The sequence below is a fragment of the Zingiber officinale genome, chromosome 1B (assembly GCF_018446385.1).
Source record: "Zingiber officinale cultivar Zhangliang chromosome 1B, Zo_v1.1, whole genome shotgun sequence".
Classification (NCBI taxonomy): Eukaryota; Viridiplantae; Streptophyta; class Magnoliopsida; order Zingiberales; family Zingiberaceae; genus Zingiber; species Zingiber officinale.
The window spans coordinates 9798070-9819895 of record NC_055986.1 but is presented as its reverse complement, the minus strand read 5'-3'; the positions used below and the strand labels follow the sequence as shown (position 1 = coordinate 9819895).

Genomic DNA, 21826 nt, shown 5'->3' with positions numbered 1-21826 from the left:
ACCAAATCAGAATCTAGTCATGGTCTAAACTTAGACTTCCAAAATGGTTATAAGTTGGACTAATGCCTATAGTCCCTCTGGGACTTATTCTCACTGGATCATTCTTCTCCAGTGAATTACTTTTACTCCATTTGCAGTTGCTTGACTTGCCTCTTGACTCACTAGGTCTTCCTGTCAGTTGTCAGGTCTGCAAACCCAACTGAACTTCAGCCAACTATCAGGTCCCGTAGACCCAATTGAATTTCTTGTCAGATATCCGGTCATACTTTAACCTATCTAGACTTCATGTCAATTATCAGGTTCTCTGATCTAACTGGGACTCAACCTAATATCGGGTCCTCTAGACCCGTCAATTCTTGTACACTTGGTAAATGTATTAGATTATATAAAATCTAACTTTAACTATTTGTCATTCTTCAAAACCAAAGTTTAATTATCAGTGCCAACTGCACTAACAATATGTTGTGTAACATTAGTAATAAGTTTTGACATAATATACTTATCCAGCAACTACAACATATTTCAATCTAAAAATTATTGCACATGAAGAAGATTCATGCATAGTAGCTATCATGGTCTACAATATCAAGATATTTTAAATTAAAATTTAGATTATTTTTTTTCAATCTAGATCGAGTTGACTGGGGCCAATCTCGTGGCATCTATGTTGCCATCCCCACGGTCAGCTAGGGCCAAGATGATCATGAGCAACTTGGTTGTGGCTGGCCAAGCTTAAAAACAAGGGGTTGCAAGCAAGCCGACCATGCTAACGACCAAGGGGTTGCAACTGGCCAAAGGGCCATGAGCAAACCAATGGAGTTGGAGAGGAGCAGAAAGAAGAGAGGCTTACCAGAGAGGGAGAGGAGCCGAAGGGAAGATGTGCCAGAGAGAAGACACGGTATTGTTAGAGTGTATACTAAAAGCCTAGCTTTTGGTATAAATATTTATCTAGAAATAAGAATCACATTGGTCAAATGTCTACATTTATGATAAATGTAGTTGCTCAATTAATTTATATTGTAGATAACATGGTGTGTGGTGTCACACACAGAAGATCATGTTATTGGTTCCTTATAAATTATAAACAGTAGCTCACGACCAAGATGGAAAGGAACAAACTATTGGAAGGTCGTAGTGTAATTAGGTATTAGTTTATCTTAACTATATAAGTACACTAGTACACTTAGAGTGTATTGAGTAGGATCATTTGAGGTCGTTCCTTTTATACTGACTTTATGAAGGAACAAAGACCTCAGTTATTATGGAAGTGTGTGCTCTTAATCCTAATATAATAACAAGCACATATATTTGATATTTATTTCTTTAATTTATCAATGAGTGAGATTTAGTTCGAAGAATCAATAAGCTCGATAAGTTGGGAAATGATATCACTTATAGTGTGTGTTGTTGATTATAGAAGGAAACTGTGTCCTAGTAATCTAGGTTGAGAATGTCCCCAAGAGGAGCTCATAAGGATTGTCATGTTAAACCCTGCAGGTGGACTTAGTCCGACATGATGATGAAGTTGAGTGGTACTACTCTTGGAGCTAGATATTAATTAAGTGAGTTGTCAGTAACTTACTTAATTAGTGGACATTTGTTATCTTAAACACAGGGAGACTAACACACTCATAATAAGAAGGAGCCCAAAATGTAATTTGAGATTGGTGCGGTAGTTCAATAATAGTTCTTTAGTGGAATGAATTATTATTGATGAAATTAAGTTGTGTGTTCGGGGCGAACACGGGATGCTTAATTTCATCGGGAGACCAAAACCAATTCCTCCTCTCGGTCCCTATCGTAGCCTCTAGTATATAGAGATTTATACCCACCGCATACCCACCTTCTTACCCATCCAATGGGGTCGGCCAAGCTAGCTTGGAACCCAAGCTAGGGCCGGCCAAGACCAAGTGGATGAGCCATGTAGGTGGCCGGCCAAAGCTTGGGTCCCAAGCTTAGGTGGTCGGCCACTAGAATATTAAAAAGGATTTTTATTAAAATTATTTCTTATGTGGATATCATGATTTTAAAAGAGAGTTTAAAAATTAAAAATTTTCTTTTATAGTTTTCTACAAAAGATTAAGAGAAGAGATTAATCTCTTTCCTTATTTGTAGTTTAAAAGGATGGTTTTAATTTTTGGTAAAAACTTTCCTTATTTGTAAATCATCTACATGTTTAAAAGAGAGTTTAAAATTTGAAATCTTTCCTTATTTGTTGATTAAAGGAGGATTTTCAATTTTAAGAAAACTTTCCTTTTTAACCATGTTTATGATTTAAAAGAAAGTTTAAAAATTAATAATTCTCTTTTATTAGTTTCTACAAAAGATTGAGAAAAGATTTGATATCTTTCCTTATTTGTAGATTAAAAGAGATTTTAATTTTTAGAGATAACTTTCTTTTTATCCACATGTTTAAAAGAAAGATTTTAATTTATTAAATTTCCTTTTTATAAACCAATCATGAAGGGATTAAATTATTGGAGAAATTTTATAAATTTCTGGAGACAAATTAGGAAGTTTTAATTAATTAAAACTCTTCTTGTTTGTAGCTTTTATATGACCGGCCAAATAAAATTGAGAAAGAAAATTATTTTAATTAAATAATTTTTCCTTTTCAATGGAAAAAGAATTAAGGAAATTTTTATTAAATTTTCCTTATTTGCCAGGATCAAGGATTATAAAAGAGGGGGTAGAGGAGGCTTCAAGGCTAACAACTCTATTCTATTTTTCTCCCTCTTTTCCTTGGTGGTGTGGTCGGCCCTATTTCTCTCCTCTCCTCTTGTTGGCCGAAACTTATCTCTTGGTGGAGCTTTTGTTAGTGGCCGGATCAAGGAAGGAGAAGAAGGAGAGAAAGCAAGCCTCGTTTCTAGCATCCCTTGGAGCATGGTGGTGGTGGCCGAACCTCTTCATCCTAGAAGATGCTTTGATGGCCGAAACTTGCAAGGAAGAAGAAGGTGATTGGTGGTTTCTCATCTCGGAAGAACGTTGTCCACACAACGTCCGAGGTTAGAAGAGGAATACGGTAGAAGATCAAGAGGTCTTTCTAGAAGGTATAACTAGTAATTTTTCCTTTCCGCATCATGCTAGTTATTTACGGAAATAATACCAAATACAAGAGGCTTACGATTCTAGTATTTCGAATATATTTTTCGATGATGTGTTCTTTTGTTTTATTTTTCCTTGTGATTTGATTGTTCTTTTCGGTTAACCTAAAGTTATTTTAGGAAATTAAATATTAACTTTCCATAAAAGGTTTTGTCTAGTCGGTGGTGGTTGCTCCCATATCCAAGAAGGTCATGTGCCTCGCCACGTCAGTACTGGGAACCAATTATGGAAATTAATATTTAATGGAATTAATAACTTAAGGTGATTTGGGTCGAACGTGTTAAGTTCCGCAGGAGATCCAAGTCAAAACCTAAAAGAACAAATAGATTAAGTTTTGGATCAAACGTGTTAAGTTCCGCAGGCGATCCAAAATTTAATTTAAAAGAACACATGGTAGCTAGGAAAAGGTTCAGACCTTTGTACAAAATTTTTGTACAGTGGAACCTCTAGGCTTTCCGAGTAGCAACCAACAGGAGAAGTTGTAACCGAGATCGAAATAACGCGAGGAGAAGAAAGGGGGTCGGGTAGGGAAATTAGGGCAAATTCACCGATTGAATCTTAATTCTATCGATCTTTTACCAATTTAATTTTGATTCAGTTGGCGAAATACAATTAACCGACTAAATTTTGATTCAATTGGTGAAATATAATTCACTGACTGAATTTGAATTCAGTCGGTAAATCTTATTAAATTGTGGGGTCAGGTTGGGGAAAATAGGTCAAATTCATCGACAAAATCATAAATCCGTTGGCGGAATACCGATTTGATCTAAAAAATAGATTAAATTAATCAACTAAATCAGAAATCCGTCGGTAAAATACCGACTAAACCAAATTCAGAAGGTATTATGCCGGTTGAATCTTAATTCCGTCTGCAAATTACTAATGAAATCTTAATTTTGTCTGTAAATTATCAACAGAATCTATATTCAGTCAGCAAATTACCATCTGAATCCTAATTCAGTTGATAATTCTATATTCATCGATATTCACCGATGAATTTGAGGATTTCTTCCACATCTATTTGAAGATATTTTTGTAGTGTCACTCGTATTAAATACTAAATCGATCGATTAGTTATATGAACATGACAAATCCATATTATAGCAGCTATAATTTCTTAACTACTATAATCAGAATGTTGTTGTATAAGGCAAGTTAGAATAACGTGAATATTAAATGAATAAGTCTAAGCAACTATGAAATAAATATTAGATGAAAATATCAAATCTATATCGTAACAACTATAAAATTTTAATTGTTATTACATAAATATTTTAAATAAGTTAAATGTATTATAATAGATATGATATCATAGTTACTAAAATGTGGTCGTCCAATTAACAATTTATATGTGTGATAGGAAAAATTTAATATCAAATAATATATTTGAGAGCAACTTAGTTTACCACTGAAATTGATGAGGATGGGTGAAATGTCCTTATGATTAAAAAATCAAAAGGGATGATGATTCCTTAAAAAAAAAAAAACAAAAGGTGATCTTTTAATTATTGTCAATTTCATTCTCTATAGGTGTCCAGGATATCAAATTCTTATCTCCATCGGATGTCTAATTCCCTAAAGAATGATAAATTTATTATAATAGGTTAAAGATCATATCAGTAAATGTTTTTGAAAAAAATTCTTTTCATCTCTAGTCAATTGATATTTGACGGTTGTCTATAAATTAATTTTATAATTTATCTTTTTTTTTATATAATTTAAAGATGATCTAAATTTTAGATCTAAATGGGATATAATCACTTTTTACTGTAACAGAGACATCAAATTTCTCTAATTTTATTTTGTTTTGTCTTACTTTATTTATCAGAGGTGGACATCGATTCGATAACTTGCACCGTCCAGTTTGCGTATCCATTTTAAAGCATCTAATCTATTTTGTCCACTCCATTCGAATTCCATGCCAAAATATCACGTAACCACGTTTTTACATTTTATATATATATATATACATCCTTGTCTCTTTCCGGATGTAGAGCAAAAGAAACATGATCGTTAAAAATATTCTGGTCGATCTCAGATTTCAACGACAGGGATTTCTTGTTCATTCTCGACCAAAGGATCGATTTCGATGCAACGATCGTGCGCCACGCCGCCCAATCCGCCAAACATGGCGGGTCCCACCATTCCTTGGCCGATGACGTCACTGAGTCTTCACTCTTACGTCGTTTTCAAAAAAAAAAAAAAAAAAAACACAAACAAAAAACGAGCGGAGCGGACAGCCGCGCGGAGGCGCCCCTCGAGCCTCGTCGGAGTCGGCCCGTCGCCTTTTGACGTCGCGTCGCGTAGGCATCGCGTTCTTCCGGATGCTGGGTCCCCGGTCCACCGACCTTCCGCCTAGGTCGCCACTGCCGCGGGCCCCGCCGCCTACCGCCCTTCCACCACTTTCCGAGTTCTGATTCCTTCCTTCCTCCAGGAGAGAGAGAGAGGGGGCAGCGTTCACGCAAGGAATCGAGCACCGCCGTAGGAGCGTCTTTGACCGGTGGACGCCTCAATCTCAACTTCAAATTTAATCGACGTGGCTAATAATTATTAATTAATTTATAGAATAAATTTTTTTCCCAGTATATATTTAATCTCTCTGTTTAGTCTGACGTGGACACGCGGCGCGCGCATGCTGGTGCCGCCATCATGAGCGCGTTGAAGCGCGGCTCAGCCGTCGGCACGTGTCTCGAGAACCGGAAAAATCCCCGGTGGGTCCGCTCCCTCGGAGCGTCATGGATCGTGCTTCACGCCAAACGCCCACGGGCCCCACCTCCATCATGTTTATGCTCGCAGTGTGAAAAGCCCGCACAATTTATTCCAGCAACAATTTCAATCGAATTCATCATGTTTCGGAAATAACAAAAAGAAAGCCGCGGTTCGATTGAAGAAGGATCGAACTAGCAAAAGTGTAGTTCTCGGGGAGCAAAATGGAACTAGACCCTCAGTATTAATTAATATATGCAGCGCGCCGATGGCAAGTTGCGAGCCACGTCATTTTGTACGAGGGCTAATCATGCTTTCTTCTTCTTCCCTCCTATTTATTATCGAAGTGAGAGTTGAGGGAAGAACTCTGCTACTGTTTCCCTTGTACCTAGTTATAGTTCCTACACTCAACGACTCCTTTTTAAGTTCAGTTCTTCTATCTCTGCATGCATGGAGATTTCTAACGCTCACTACTACCAGGTAAATCAATTCTCTGGCCTTCTTCACTTTTCTGAGTTCTTGACGTTTCTCATATATACTTGAATTATTTATACGCATGCTTCCTGCAAGATCATGTATAGTTTCTGAGTCATTTTGATGGCCTAGCTAGCATGAGATTCTTAATTTATAGTTAATTCTTCCATTCTCAAATTCTTCTTCAGATCCATTTTAAGTAATCTTTTTGGTAAATTAAAGCTCTCTAGCTCCATTATATATCCAGCCAACATTAACATAACTTATGATTGAAGTGTTACTAGTAAGCTTAAGATGATGGATTATAGAATAAATGGGCTTTCAGAGCATTACTCTTCAACTTTAACACCAAGAATTGCCCTTCAGGAGTACAAAATCTTCCCAAGGTCAAATCTGGATCTCTCACTAATGCTTCTGTGTGTGTTCGTATGTTATCTCCTTAGACAATGGCAGCAGGACATCGAGCGGAGGAAACGGCAGCGATCAGATGCCCCAAGAATACTCAGCAGGTACCGCGAACACAGGAGAGAAAGCTAAGGGCTTCTCCGCCGGAGCAAGTCCTGCAGTGCCCCAGGTGTGCCTCCACGAACACCAAGTTCTGCTACTACAACAACTACAGCCTCTCCCAGCCCAGGCACTACTGCAAGGGTTGTCGGAGGTACTGGACTCAGGGAGGCTCCCTCAGAAATGTGCCTGTAGGGGGCGGTTGCAGAAAGAACAAGAAACAATCATCGTCTTCTTCTTCTTCTTCATCCTCCTCCGCCTCCTCTTTCAAGAAGGCATCGCCGGAGCAGGATCTCAGTAACGGCAGCGTCACTACTGCCCTGGTCGATCCGCCAGCACTGTCTTTTGCTAGCCAGCCACCGAGCAAACAGTTGGTGGGCACGTCAGACGCCCCGAGTGGGTTTCTTGATATGCTAAGGAGTGGGTTGCTGGGCAGTGCAGACACTGCCGCTGCTGCTGCTGCTGATGGCAGCTTTGGCGGCGTGTACTGTGGCGTGGAGGAGAGTGCAGGGCTGTGGTTTGATAGTGCGGCTACGACTACGAGCAATAGCCACCTGCCATGGCAGGATGCGGCAGGGAGCATATTGTTGGATTGCAGCTGGAGTGGTGGTAATGAAGGTGCGGTTGGGAATTCCTGGCAAGGGCTGATCAACAGCTCTCTGCTGTGAAGTAATTAGGTGAATTAATGTTGGCTAAAGATTCCATATCATATAGTTCTTGTCGATCTTAGAACATGAAGTCGTCTATTGAAGACTTGTATGTCACGCATCTCTTGATAATTACTACAAGGGAGTGTTGGTCAGGCGAACAGTAAGGGTTTGCGCTGTCAGATTCAAATCAGCGTAAGTCATTGAATTAAGGGTTTGCGCTGGAGGTTTTTCTTTTTCTAATATAATCATTGTTATTTAATATCTGCAGACAGCTTTGTTTCTACGATAATCAACAAGTCATAATAACACCGAGCTAGCGAACAAAATCCAAAAGGAAAGACACTAATAACTCGCTATTCGATTGCGTGGAAATGAATTGTTCTCATGCTTATTCGATTGTTTATTGTCTCGATTACTCAGTGCGCATTGGTACTTGCCATCTACCTGTCCATCATTTTCATTGTTGACATCGTCTTGTCTTTGTCGTCGCCTCCGAGTGCTCTCAATCATCACAGCGCTTTGCCGACTTTGGCGGCCTCTACTGTGCCCACCGGCCACATCGCTTCATGCTCCTAAAAGGCCACCCTCCTTGCATATCTACGAGAGACTCACTCTATGTTGCGGGATCAACTGATTATGACATGAATTCTTATAGTATGAGTCGAGAGGTCGAGGGTCTGCGGCAGCAAATGCGATAACATCAATATCTGTCCATGCTAAACACCTGAGACCACCATGTCATAACTGGGCCCGTATTCACCGTGATTTACTCCCTCTCATACTTATAGGGCCGGGTTAAGGGGGCCGCTGGGTTGACGGTTCCAACCTTTTGCAGCGCGAGAGACTCACTCTATGCAGCTCCTCGATTGCGTGGATCGAGAAAAATTGACGTATCAAGGGGAAAAATGACGGCCAAGGAGACTAATTTACTTCAAGATACTAAAACTCATTTGTTTCATATATTTGCTTTTAGATTTTGTTCACGCATTGTTTACAATCACGTATCCAAAGCACAAAAAGGAAAGCTAAGGCATGTAGAGGAGCTCGGGCCATATGTACACATATGGTCAACAATGAATAATACAACCTGTCTATGTTGATCATCATTTGCTACAAAAAAAAGCAGCTTTGAACTCAAAAAGAAAAAAAAATACATGGTCGACGAGTGCTTCCACACAACAGCAACCAAAGAGTTTAACCTGGCACGTCTTCGGTCTTGTCCATGGCCTTCTTTGCTAGCTCATATCCAGCGAAGTTCATAGCACCGAGAGGTGCAATCCAGAAGAACCTTGGGACAGCTCCCTTGAAAAGGCCTAGAGGACCTTCCTTGCGAAGAATGGAGAAAGCGACCATTTGCATTGACACTGGAAAACCCCGTGGCGCAGTCATCATTCGCGTCTTCATGACATCAAAGGGTGTGGTGACGACGGCAGCAAGTCCGCCGGATAAAGCCCCTACTGCGACAGTTTCCCAGGGTTCCAGTTCTCGGTTCAGAAGGTTCTGTACAGCCTATCAAGGCAATTAAAAGCAAATGTATCAACAAGATGAACAAAATCTTGTAAGAGTACAATGCGTGAATGAAAAATAGGAGTAAAAGTCTATAGCTAGTCTGAAGATGCATAAATCCAACAAATGAGAACTTAACAGTAGTCAGAATTTATCTACCTTCTTAGATTCAGCATATAGACACATCCCAGCAACATAAAACGGGACCTCTCGGCAAAGTGTGGCACCAGTCCCACGGAAAAATCCTTTCAAACCATCTTGTTGTAGGGTGCCTACAATCGCCTCTCCTACATTATTGAAGATGCCTGCCTGTAGCCTCTGCTTCAAGACTTCGCAAGGGATTCGAACTGCTGTCCCTAAGATTGTGCTGCAAAAGGATGCCATGGATTGCACCTACAATACAATGGGCATTGTAAATCTTTGAGGCAAGTGAATGATTATTTCAGCAAACTTCTACTGTTCAATGTTATATAGAGTAGAGAAGCAATGCCATTTGATCTTGAGAAGTGTCAGGATCTGACACATTGTCATGGCTATTAGCCATACTTTAATCACAAGATAATGAAGAAAGATCAGTTATGACTAGAACTCAAAATTAAATTTACAGCTAAATTGCTGGGTTGAATCAATCTCTCCCAAGGAAAATTGAAAAAATTAAAACATCCCCTACTTATACCTGGAGATCTTGTAGATTTGGTGCAACATTTATTAGCACAATCCTAGTTGCTTCAAAGATACCAGTCCTCAATCCATGGCTGAAAAAAGAACAAAATCAAACAAAGATGAACCATGCTTAAACAGAGTTAGCTTTGAAGAAGAGAACTCACCTAGAGAATTGTCCTAGGATTGCTGGAATTGAACCCCTGTACAGCCCACGAATACCAATTTCTGGTAATTTAGAGACGAGCTCTGGGAATGAAAGTGTTGATGCTTGTACACGTGTCTGATAAAGAAGAAAATAAATGACTAAACATAGCACTCGAAATTCAAATGCAATAGATGAACTAAGTTGCAGAGTCTGCAAATGAAAATTGAGATACAGAAACTTGCTTCTGTAATGACAGAATGGTCAAAAGATTCTTGCTAAGAAATTCAATTTTTCAATAGTATGAGAGCTGGGATTAATTAAAGATTAAAGACCAAAGTGGTTTATCCTTGGAAACTGGTAGCACCACATTTTTAAACCAGAATTAAATTGAAAGCATGATATACTTCAACATTGTGAGTTTGATATTTGACTGAACCAAACAAGCTTTAAGGAATTAGACATTGCTTTATTTTTCCATACTTAAAAACTTAAAATTGACTCACTGATTTTGAAAATAGAGCATGCAGTTTAGCACATCCATCCCCTGAATGGATGAGGGCCATTTGCAAACCGATCCACACGGACAACCAGTCTGACAGCATTAGATTGTGATTTTAAATGTTGCTTTGAGTCGTTGACCATCCAGTACCCATATCATCTTCACACCTTTTGACATAGGGTTTGGGTTTGGGAAGAAAGTCTTGACTCAAGGACAGGACCGATTGCAACGTTAGATGGTGACTTTAAATGTTGCCTTGAGTCGTTATTGATCAATCAGCACCCCTATCATCTTTACATCATTTTGGCCATAGGGCTCAAGTTTGGGAAGAAATAAATATAGAGTATCCAAGCAATATATATTGCAGTTTCAGAGTACTAATAAACCAAATGAACTCTTTACATTTTTAGTTTGTACATCAGCAACTAGTTTTACATGAAGGAACTTAAGATATTACATCAACAATAATAATCAAGCCTTATTCCACTAGAAGGTCCGCTATATAGATCCTTCTGTGCAATTGAGCTCTATCCCCTACTATAACATCATCTATATTTAAATAAATTTTATTTTGTTTTATTGTTGCTAATTAAGTTTTTTTATCTTCCTCTTCCTCGTTTGATGTGAATATTTAGCATAGTTTCACATCGCCTAACTGGAACATTTATTAGTCGTCCAAGTACATGTCTGTACCATTTTAAATATGTCCTCAATAGATGCAACCAAAACCCAGATACATAGTAAAGAAAAAAATAGTGAGTTTAATTAGTTTACATTTCTTTGTCTAAGGGAATTAACCCAAAAGAAAAACATGTGTACATGCAACTAATGTAAGAAGAAATGGACTTCTAACTTTTTAATTGAAATAGTCCCTTGGTTTTGCTTAAAAGTAATAAATTGGAGAAAACAAGGTTTTAAATTGTAGCATAATATGAATGAAATACAAACTTAAAAAGTTACGACTTCCAAATTGGTAAAAAAAAAAAGAGACAGGCTTTTGAATAAATATAAAATCTGTGCAAAGCTGTTCCGATGGACCAAGTAAGCTCTTACTCTAAAACTAGATTTCGTTTTATCTGAATCACATTAGAAATTAGAGCAACAAGTGCATGTTCAGTTGGGCATCTTGTTGACAGATGTAAAACTCAACTCTCCTTCAGCTAAGTCAAGTGCAAGACATATTACACATGAAAAAACAATAATGAGCACCACAAATTTGAGATAAAACAATATGCTAGACTATTCCTAAATTTCAAAAGATAAAAAGTAAATTTCTTTGAAGTTACTGATCATTATACTCTACTAATCTATGCTTCGAGTTTTCAGTAGGCTGATAGGATTACCTTCATGGTATCAATAGGATACAATATTGAAGTGGAAAGTGCACAAGCAAGACCTCCAGCCAAAGCAGACTTAAGGACATTTCCTGTGGATATCTGTACTGGAGGGGGAACAACTACCACAGTAGCTGCTTCAAACCAGATGTTCCTGTAACATGAAATTAAGCAAATAGTTCACCAACTGCAAAACGATATTCAAGAACTCCTAACCTACAGGTTGATGTTTGCCAACTAGACTAGGCATAGCCACATAGCTGATAAACTCAATCAAACACGAGAAAAAATATGGAGACAATTTTAGAAATTAGAAAGCATAATGAGGTTCCACAATTTAGCCCCACAGAACTACCAAATATCATAAACTGCATGACTCCATATACAGATACTGTAAGATTTCTATCACTCTTTACTTTTGCAATGCTCATACAAGTTTTGAGTTCCTCTTTTGGCTGCATCTTTTCACAAACATCAAAGTTAATCAATAAACAATAGGATTATCTTGATTAATCTACTATCTTCTATAAGTTGGAATAATATAGAGAAATAAACATTGCATACTATTTGTTAAGATTTGTGAAATTTCAGAAGCTTAATGGAGCAAAACAACCTTGAATGAGGGGGAATAAATTGAGCAAACTCTTCCCTTTTCTTAACGTCCCTAATGACTGAGTCATTTAGCTCTAATACCATGTTAAGACTTGTGAACCTTGAGTCCCACCTAAATTAGTTAATCGCTAAGGTTGCAAGCACACATAGCAGTTAAAAGGGCCAACAACTATGTACTTGGATTTGAGAATGCCCCATATGGATATGGATCTAGGTGTTCAATAGGGTACATAATCAATGAAGATGTTGATGTCTGAGACAGTTGCAGAGAGGAAGCTGAAGGATCCAAGTATCAGAACTTAGGACAACAATGAAATAGGCTAGTTGAAATTGAGCCCACTGTGCTCTTTTCCAATAATATCAATAAATTATCTGCTGGCAGCTCTCACATTTATTGTCTCTTTCTTGCCACATTGAACAATCAGATAAAGTCTAAACTCTTATGGGCCACTATCACATAAATTATTGTATTTACAGACTCAAATGTCAAGCTCGAAAAAAAGAGGAGGAAAAAACAGACAAGGTATTCTCATTAAAGCTAGTGAAAATGTATTGTAGATCTTCCTGAACACAACCTAAACTTAGGAATGAAAAAATAAAATTACGACAGCTGTAAAAAGTTACATGACTGATGCAATTGTTGAGCTAAGCTCAAACCTGTTGTTACAAGTAAATACTTTTGTGAAAGAAATATATTAAAATTAAATTATCTAAAGGTAGAAGTCAATATCTGACAACATTTACAGTGATTCTTCTCAAGCAATAAGCCCGAGGCAAAAGGTTGCGCTAAGAAAGATGGCCAGTAATGGAAAATGGAATCTTCAATTTCACAAGTGGGCAGTGGCACAATTCAGGACATTAAGGAAAGACACAAGAGGATATAGAAGGAAAATCAGGCCATTCATATTATCTAGCCAATATACTGACTCTACAAGGATATATCATCTAGAAGCTAGAATTTGCATAAGGATCTATTTAATTCTGATGGTCCAGATAATCTGTTCTTGTACATAGTCTAAACTTAAAAAACAGCATAATTGATTTTGCCGGATACAGACTAAACTTAAAAAGGAAAAAATATAGTTAACATGGATGTAAAATTTTTTATGAAAAATGCAATTGCCGAATAAGTAGCTGAGCTAAAGCCTTCTATTACAAGTAAATAATTTCCACAGAGAAAATATTAAAATTAACTAAAGTTATCTAAAAGATAGAAATAAATATTTGACAACATTCCTAAGCCTAAGGCTACTGGTTGTATCAAGAAAGATAACAAATAAGGAAAATGAAGCCTTCAATATCACAAGAGGGGAGGGGCACAATTCAGGATATTGAAAGAAAGGTAGGAGTAAGGTTTGGATTTCTAACAAACCCCTCTCCACATCCTCTCTCAGGAGGAATTCACACCTCCTTTCGGAGCCCAAGTGTAGACCATTTTGGAGGGCCAAGGCTCAGCTTAAGGTCTTTTAAACTCCCTCATCCACATGTATGGTTATTGCTTATGGACTACCTCCTCCACTCAGGACAATTCCCTATGGAGAGAGAGAGATTAAGGGATTAGATTCAGAGGTGTTAATTCAGGTGGATCGGGTCGGGTTAAAAATTTTTGTTTTAAAAAAATCCCAACCCAAACCTGACTACAATCCGAACCCAACCCGAATAACCCGATTCAAAACGTTTTTTTTTTTTTTTTTTTTTTTTGCTATTTTCCCTATAATTCTTCACTTTTATCCCAATACTCTATCATGATCATACTAACAATAGACATAAAAAAGCATCTTAATTTTTAAAATAAAATTTAATTTAACCCCAAAAAAACCCACTAACCCTTAAATTCGGGTCAACTGAACCCAAAAATTTTCAACCTGAAAATCCTCCAACTTGAACCCGAATATCTCCAACTCGAACCTAATTTTTTTCGGGTCGACTTGGGTCGAGTGGTCAGGTTCATTTTTAACACCTCTAATCGTTCAATCATTACCATGGTGATTAGTACGTTAGCCCTTCAACCTACGACCTTGTCCCCCTCCTGCAATTAGATTGGTCAGTTAATCATTCCTGACCACGAATCTTTAGGTAGTCGTTCATGCAAGTCTGCCTACGCTCACTCTTAATCACTCACTAGTCACTCCGACATATATAGGAGGAAAAATTTGGTCATTCATATTATATAGACCAATATATGGAATCTATGCATGATGAAGATGCAACATCTAGAAGCAAAAAATATGCATAAGGTTCTAATTGATTTTGGTAGCATAGATAATATGTTCAAGTGTGATACCTAGGATCATCCTCAAGCCTTTCTGAAGGAAGCAAGACCATGAAATTACGGAAGTGACTGTATGAAATTGATCCCTCTTTGTCAACATTGAGATAACGCATCATAGAAATAGCATTATCCTCACTGGCAGGAAGCCCTGCATTCCTTAGCGATGCCAATATCTGATTCTTTTGCAGTGTTCCAGACTTGTTAAGGCAAAGGCTTGTATACGCTCGAAGAATTTTTGGCTCCTTCTGCTCCATTACAGACAGAAATTGTTTCCACCCAACTGATTTTGAAAACAAGTTGCTTCTTGTACGATGCAGAAAATCCTTGGCATACCGCCTAGGTAGTCTTCTCTTTTTCATTGCAATTTCAAGGTCTTCAAGATTAACTTGGCCATCACCATCTCTATCCAACTCCTCAAAAAATCGCCTTCCTGCCAAAAAAATTATAAATATAGCATCCGAATGTGGTTTTATCCTCACAGACATCTAAAACTATTAAATATCTGTGAAAGTGACCAGCAAAGAATAATTTTTGTTAACTTTTTACCAAGTGCAACCAGTCATTGCAGCTTTATATAAAAATTGACATCACTAAGTTTCCATTCAGATTATCTAAATTTTAGCATCTTGTAGCAAAGTCTGACTTTTCATTGTTATTTAATCATTTGAATACAATTTTAGCCATCTTCTGAACAACCAAAGGAACAAGAGGCCTATAGCTACCTCTCGGCTTCTACCACAACAAAAAGTGAAGAGTGCATAGTTTGCAATTTTTTACCTTTTCCTACAATCTGCTGTCTCAAATGATGCTTAATGTCGTTAAGCAATGATGAATAAGCAAGCTTGCATAAGGGTAAAAAATGAAAATAAATTTTGTTATCGATATAAATCTTACATCATCTTATTTTAAGAATAAGATCAAAGTTTATTCTTTTCTTGTTGTCTAGAGAGTAATATAACAAAAGCAATAAAGCCCAATTGCAATCAGAAACAACCAAGGAAAATATTAATTGACCAGACATATAAGATTCCTATGTTTTTCTCTTTGATTCTACAACATGATAGCAACACTAATATTATGATCTATCATCAGACAAGGATACTAATTCTCTTAATATTTACCTTTCAACTAAATTGTATCATGATAAAAGAAGTGAAGGTACTGTTGTAAATAACTTTAGACAACTAAAAGTACCAAGCATTTACCTTCTGTCTCAGTGTAGCGGAAGAAGTCCTGAACTGAAAACAATTTCTTCTTGTCAGGATGGTCGGTGGAGGATTTTACCAACTGAGGTATGAACTCAATCAACTCAGTCAGATTAACAGTGGAAAGTGTAGATTTTAAGCGCTCAACATTTGGCAATGGAATGCTAAGTAAACCACTTGCAAACTTCTGTGGTGTGCTACTTGTAGGCTCTTCCTTATCACCACCAGTGTCATGATTCTCACCCTCCTTTTTGACAGATGGTGCGTCCTCCACCAAAGTTGCAGGTAGGCCTCCAACCCTTGCAAAACTCAAATTCGAAAGGAATCCATCAAAATCTGCCTTCTTTCCATTAATTAGTCCCTTCATTATTTTCAAGTAATCAGACTCTGAAGCCTCAGAAGCTGCTGGACGATCGCAATTCTTCAGTCTGTTCCCTTGGCAACCCCAATTCAGCATTTGGAGATTCTGACCCAAACTGTCCAACGCAAAGCAAAGAATCAACTCGATAGACATCGTGTCTCCCTCACCCGCAGTTTTCTCGGATTTATCACAAAAAACGGGCTTGCATGATCTTTTCCCTCTAGATTTGGCATGGGAAGGGGAGTCATCATCACGACGTTGCTTCCAGAAACACTTCCTTACTGATTTAAGCGGCTTCGGGAACGCCTGCAGGAAACTGTCGAACATAAACGACCAAGCTGAGAGAAAGGGAGAGCAATTCGTACAAGATTCATGCTTCTTCTCTTCTTCTCTCCCTTTCTTCGATGAAATCCCTCCCCGACTACTGACGTCATCCCCACCCAAAGGGAAGCACAAAGCACCCAAAAAAAACTTAAAAGGATCCTTTTTCCGATCCTCGGAAGCCGCCACGGGAGCTACCTTCTCCTTCATCGATCCACGATACCTCTTCGTCGACTCCACGTTCCTGGCACCGCTCATCAAATTCAGCCAATGCGACTCCCAATCCTTGGCTGCGGACTCAAGAGGGGATACGGCATCCCGGAAGGCGTGGAAGATGCCTTCCATCGGATCTGGTCCAGATAACATGGATATCAATCAGCAAGAGCGATCCGACACTAGGGTTTCCGGCGCCGCCTCCGAGGCGATACACGAGACCTGCCGACACCCAGCGCTTCTCCAAGAGGCATGAAACCTCAAAGTGGGATCCAAACGAGCGTGCTCCAATGGGGAAAGCGGAATAGTTGTAGTGGAGACGAAGCGAGAACGGAAATGGCGGAGAAGGGATAGGCAGAACCGCAGAAGACTTGTCCAAAGGAGAAGGATAGAATAACAAATGGCTGCCGGAATAGCATTTTTTATTGGCCCCTCGAGTTCAACTAATTTCAATCTTAAAACTTTGAAACACCAATCTAAACTTGTTCCACCGGGAATCTGGGACGAAAATGCTGAAGTAAAAACTTAAGGTGCTCATTTGAATTTTCTTTTGTCTTCTAAGTCCCTCTTTTATAACGACGAGAATTTAAAATTTTAAAAAAAATGAAGCGAAGCGGCCTGCAGGGACCACCCTTGTCAGCCCATCTATATCCGGTTCTATTCTCGGGTACAGAGACGCTGGGTCGATTTAGGAAGATGAGAAGGAACCAGTTGTGGATAACGCCGAGTGAAGCTGACGTGTAGGAGACGCGCGGGACCCGTTTAATAAGTTAATTAATTGTGACAATTATCTTATAATAAATTAGATAAAAATTTTAAATCATAATTTTAATTTTACATATAATTATCAATCATAATTTTATTTTCACTTTGTGTATGTAAAATTTTATTTACTTTAGTTTCCTCATATAAATATTATTATCTAATTACCTCTCAAATTTTATAAGTACAAATCGTCCAAAAATTAGTATAATTCCTCTTAACATTAGAATTGAGTATATTTTCTATTAAATTGAGTATATTTTTTTTCTACTTAATATAATTTCTCCTAGATTAAGTACAATTTAAAAAAAAAATATAGTATATTTTCTATTTAATTGAGTATCATTTAAAGAAAGTCTAATATTTTTTTCATCCAATTGAAGTGGAAAAAGAATAGTGCTTAATTTAATAGAAAATATACTAAAACGAGTATAATTTCTCTTAAAGTCAGCACTTTATACTAGAATAAGTATATTTTTTTATCAAAATGTCACTCATATTTTTTAAGTACAAATAATCTAAAAACGAGTATAATCTCTGTTAAATTCAGCACTTTAAACTAGAATTGAGTATATTTTTTATTAAATTAAGCATGACTTTTTTCCTGTTTAATATAATTCCTCCTAAATTCGGTAAACTTTATTAAAAAAAATCTAGTATATTTTTCATCCAATTGAGTACTGCTTAAAGAAAATTTAATATATTTTTATCCAATTGAGGTGAAAAAAGAATCGTACTCAATTTGATAGAAAATATACTATATTTTAATTTAATGTACTGAATTTAAGATAAATTATACTCCTTTTTAGATTTTTTTATACTTAAAAATACCAGAGTAATTAGGTAAATATATTTAACTAGGGAGTATAAATAAAGATTTTTTGTCAATAAAGACTACATGCAAAATTTTGTTTATCAATAGGGACTGCGTGTAAATTTTTCCTTATTTTTATGCTGCCTAATTACCTTTTTTAGAAAAAAATAATTAATCAGGTAATATTTTTTTCAAAAAATATAAAAGCCTTAAGTACTTCAAATATTAATAGAAATAAAATAAAGAGGACGGTAATAATTGTGTTAATTTGTGTGTATCAAAATGTCCAATTTTAAGCTATTTTGAAGATTAATTTCGAAGGCCGCTTAAATATTAATGACATGTTTTTTCATAATATATCTCTTTCACTCATATTCATTTTAATATTAGCACTCATTATTTATGGGTCCTATAATTTATTTAATTATCTTACAATTAAATCATATTAAATAAATAAATTTTAAATATATTTTAAAGTATTAAAATTATTATTATTATTTTTAATAATAAACTTACATTTCAAAAAATAATTTTAGTATTTAAAAATAATATTATTAATTTTTAAAATATATTTATTTATTAAAATAGATATTTTTAATAAATAAAACAATAAATATATAAATAAATAAATAAACTCCGCCCATGATGACCGGTCATGGCCGGTCCCAAGCCCGGATAAAGGAGGAGGGTTGCGTTAGGTTGCCAGCCAACGTCAAACTATGACAAATATTTCATGAATGAATCCATTAAACTATTGTGCTAATGCTAGGTTGTTCCCCGGAAGGAACGCGTTGCAGGGTCCGACTGTAATGTCTCGGCAAGGACCGTTACATCTCCAGAACTCGGGTGTAGTGATAAATATGCAAGAGTTCGTGTTACAGGGTCCGACTGTAACGTCTCAGCAAGAACCGCTACATCTCCATTAGAACTTGGGTGTAGTGTTAAATAGGCAAGAGTTCTCACACCATAGGTTAGATAAGAACAAATATGATAGGAAAACTAATAATTTAAGATTTGGAACATGGAACATAGGAACTCTCACTGGTAAATCAATGGAGGTAGTAGATATGATGATTAGGAGAAAAATTAATATTTTGTGTGTACAAGAGACAAAATGGACAGGTGAGAAGGCAAAGATGATAGAGAACTCGGGTTTTAAGTTATGATACACTGGAAAGAGTAGAACAAGAAATGGAGTGGGTATTATTGTAGATAGTTTGTTAAAGGATGAAGTTGTAGGAGTAGTTAGAAAAGGGGATAAAATTATAGCCCTTAAGATAATAGTGGCGAAAAAAACTATGAACATAATTAGCGTATGATCCGGTGGTAAGAATCCGGAGCCCCATAACGAGGGGTCAACGTCGCGTGAAGGTCAAAGGGCCGGGCGGTCCGTTAAAGAATGGTGAGCCGACCGGACCCACGACAGGAGGGCGGGCCAATAGGTTTACCAGTAAACATCTGGCAGTAAGAGGCACCCTGGTAGGGACCAGGGTTCCGACGCTCAATGAAACAGTACATAATGACCGAGCGGAAAGACGTGCCGCTCGGCCGACGCAGGGAATTAAGGCCGTCCGGACGACGTTCTTCGCCCGGTCGGCCGGACGGACGTCCCGGCCGGGCGGTGGGCAAAGGACGGGAACACCCTCTGACAGCCGTCACGTCGTATGGCTACGCCATACTCCTAGTCTGACAACGGGGTGTCCTATTGTCCCATCGAAGACATGCTCGGACTGTAGCAGTATGGTGTCAGGTAAGCTCTCTGATAAGGGCATACCGAGGTATGAGTTGCTGACATGTATGCACCTCGGTAGATGTGTATCGGTTCTCTCCTCCCTCTATATAAGAGGCCACTTACTTCGCCGGAGGTACGTGGAAAAATCATCTCTGGAGCCACCTTTTACATTATTTGCTTACCTGACTTGAGCGTCGGAGGGTCGTCGCCGGGAACCCTTCCCGGCCCGACTTCTGTGCAGGTTCGCCAGAGATTCGTGCGACCAGACGGAGGCCTACGCCCTCGACTAGGAGCGCGCCATGTGCCCAGCATCCTTTGGTTCGGCGATTCGGACAGGATCAATTTGGCGCTGTCTGTGGGAACACTCCTGCATCCGATCGGAAACAATGGACGAGGCTGGACGACAACACATGGTGGCGCTTTTGAACGAGGAACTCGACGTTCTGATCGAGGCAAGGGCCGCTAAGCTCGTGGAGCAAAAACAGAAAGCCGCCTCCGAGCGCCCGGAGCAGCAAGCAACATCAGCATCCGGTGGCCGAGCGGAAGCACAACCTGCCACCGTCGCATTTCATCGGGCTCTGTTCCGCACCCCTGAAGCCTTACCAACCCACAGAGATAGGGGGTCTTCTTCGGATGAAATGCCTAGACGAGATGACAGGAAGGGGAAAGCCCCCCGAGCGGACGCATCGCCCGAGCGGATCAATCGCCAATTTTCAGAGGCTATTCTACGAGACCCTCTGCCCAAGCACTACATGCCTCCGACGATCGGCGAGTATAACGGGACAACCGACCCGGACGATCACCTGGGTAAGTTTGATAACACGGCAACCCTCCATCAATACACAGATGGAGTAAAGTGTCGAGTCTTTCTCACCCCTCTCTCGCGATCGGCTTAACGGTGGTTCCGGAGGCTGCCGGACGGATCCATCACAAGCTTCAAGGACTTCCGAACGGCCTTCCTCCACCACTTCGCCAGCAGTCGGCGCTATCAAAAAACAAGCGTGAGCCTGTTCGCCATCAAGCAAGAAGCCCGGGAATCGCTTCGAGCTTACATCCAGCGATTCAACCAAGTGGCGATGGGCATTCCAACGGCCACTTCGGAAACCATGATGAATGCCTTCACACAAGGCCTAGTGGATGGAGATTTCTTCCGATCGCTCATCCGAAAGCCGCCCCGGGATTACGATCACATGTTACATCGGGCCAACGAGTACATCAACGTGGAAGAAGCACAGGCGGCCAGGAAAAAAGAAACTCCCGCCGAGCGGCCTCCTCCAGCCGAGCGGAAACAGCACGCCGCTCATCAGCCGCCTAGAGGACCAAGGGCCGAAGCAATCCGATCTCCCCATGTACGGTCCCATGTGCAGGTGGTATCCGCCGCCCGGCCCAAGCCGAAGAAGAGGTGGACCCCGATGTTCTGCTCCTTCCACCGGACGGATACGCACAACACAAGGGACTATCGAAGTCTTCCCTTCGTGGGTCATCCGGTGCCTCGGAGTGCTGGACGACGATCTCCCTCAGTCGATCGGAGACAAAGAACTCAGGAATCCGATCGGACGCGAGTTGATAGGCCACCACAACAGACTCCCGATCGGCATCGCTCTCCTAGGCGAGAAAATCGCCGAGCGTCCAGAGAACGGTCCCGACCGTCCGCTCGGGAAGAGGAAAATAAAAGCAACACTTCCCGAGGCGAGATCAATGTCATTGCTGGCGGGCCGACCGGAGGAGACTCCAATCGAGCTAGAAAGGCGAGCGTTCGGCAGCTCCAAATCCATGTCGTCGGTTGTAGCAGAGAGCGAGCGAGCGGACCTGAAATCAGTTTCGGGCCCGGGGACTTGGAAGGAGTTGAAGTGCCTCACGACGACGCTCTGCTCATCAAAGCGGTAATAGCCAACTACACTATTCACCGCGTATTTGTTGACACAGGGAGCTCAGTCAACATCAT

The 21826-nt window shown here is 39.2% G+C and overlaps 2 protein-coding genes across 2 annotated transcripts; one reads left to right on the top strand and one right to left on the bottom strand.

Moving 5' to 3' along the window:
- The first annotated feature begins 6093 nt into the window (after window positions 1-6093).
- Window positions 6094-7709, top strand: LOC122049646 (dof zinc finger protein DOF1.7-like). The gene is made up of 2 exons (XM_042611004.1): window positions 6094-6294; window positions 6732-7709. Exons 1-2 carry the CDS (start codon window positions 6265-6267, stop codon window positions 7458-7460), a joined length of 759 nt encoding a protein of 252 aa, XP_042466938.1. The 5' UTR covers window positions 6094-6264; the 3' UTR covers window positions 7461-7709.
- Window positions 7710-8379: 670 nt separating this feature from the next.
- On the bottom strand, window positions 8380-16959 carry LOC122049635 (mitochondrial substrate carrier family protein C-like). The gene is made up of 7 exons (XM_042610998.1): window positions 15679-16959; window positions 14486-14903; window positions 11599-11743; window positions 9776-9891; window positions 9625-9703; window positions 9108-9341; window positions 8380-8951 (listed from the first exon to the last, which is right to left on the bottom strand). Exons 1-7 carry the CDS (start codon window positions 16724-16726, stop codon window positions 8637-8639), a joined length of 2355 nt encoding a protein of 784 aa, XP_042466932.1. The 5' UTR covers window positions 16727-16959; the 3' UTR covers window positions 8380-8636.
- Window positions 16960-21826: the final 4867 nt, after the last annotated feature.

What these genes read in the sequence shown, in the direction of transcription:
- LOC122049646 (XM_042611004.1), top strand. Translation starts at nt 6,265, where the DNA reads ATGGAGATTTCTAACGCTCACTACTACCAG. An exon ending in CTAACGCTCACTACTACCAG is followed by an intron (nt 6,295 to 6,731) that starts GTAAATCAATTC and finishes TTATCTCCTTAG; the next exon opens with ACAATGGCAGCAGGACATCG.
- LOC122049635 (XM_042610998.1), bottom strand. Translation starts at nt 16,726, where the DNA reads ATGTTATCTGGACCAGATCCGATGGAAGGCATCTTCCACGCCTTCCGG. An exon ending in CCGCTACACTGAGACAGAAG is followed by an intron (nt 14,904 to 15,678) that starts GTAAATGCTTGG and finishes TTTTTTTGGCAG; the next exon opens with GAAGGCGATTTTTTGAGGAG. An exon ending in ATCCTATTGATACCATGAAG is followed by an intron (nt 9,892 to 11,598) that starts GTAATCCTATCA and finishes CTTCTTTATCAG; the next exon opens with ACACGTGTACAAGCATCAAC.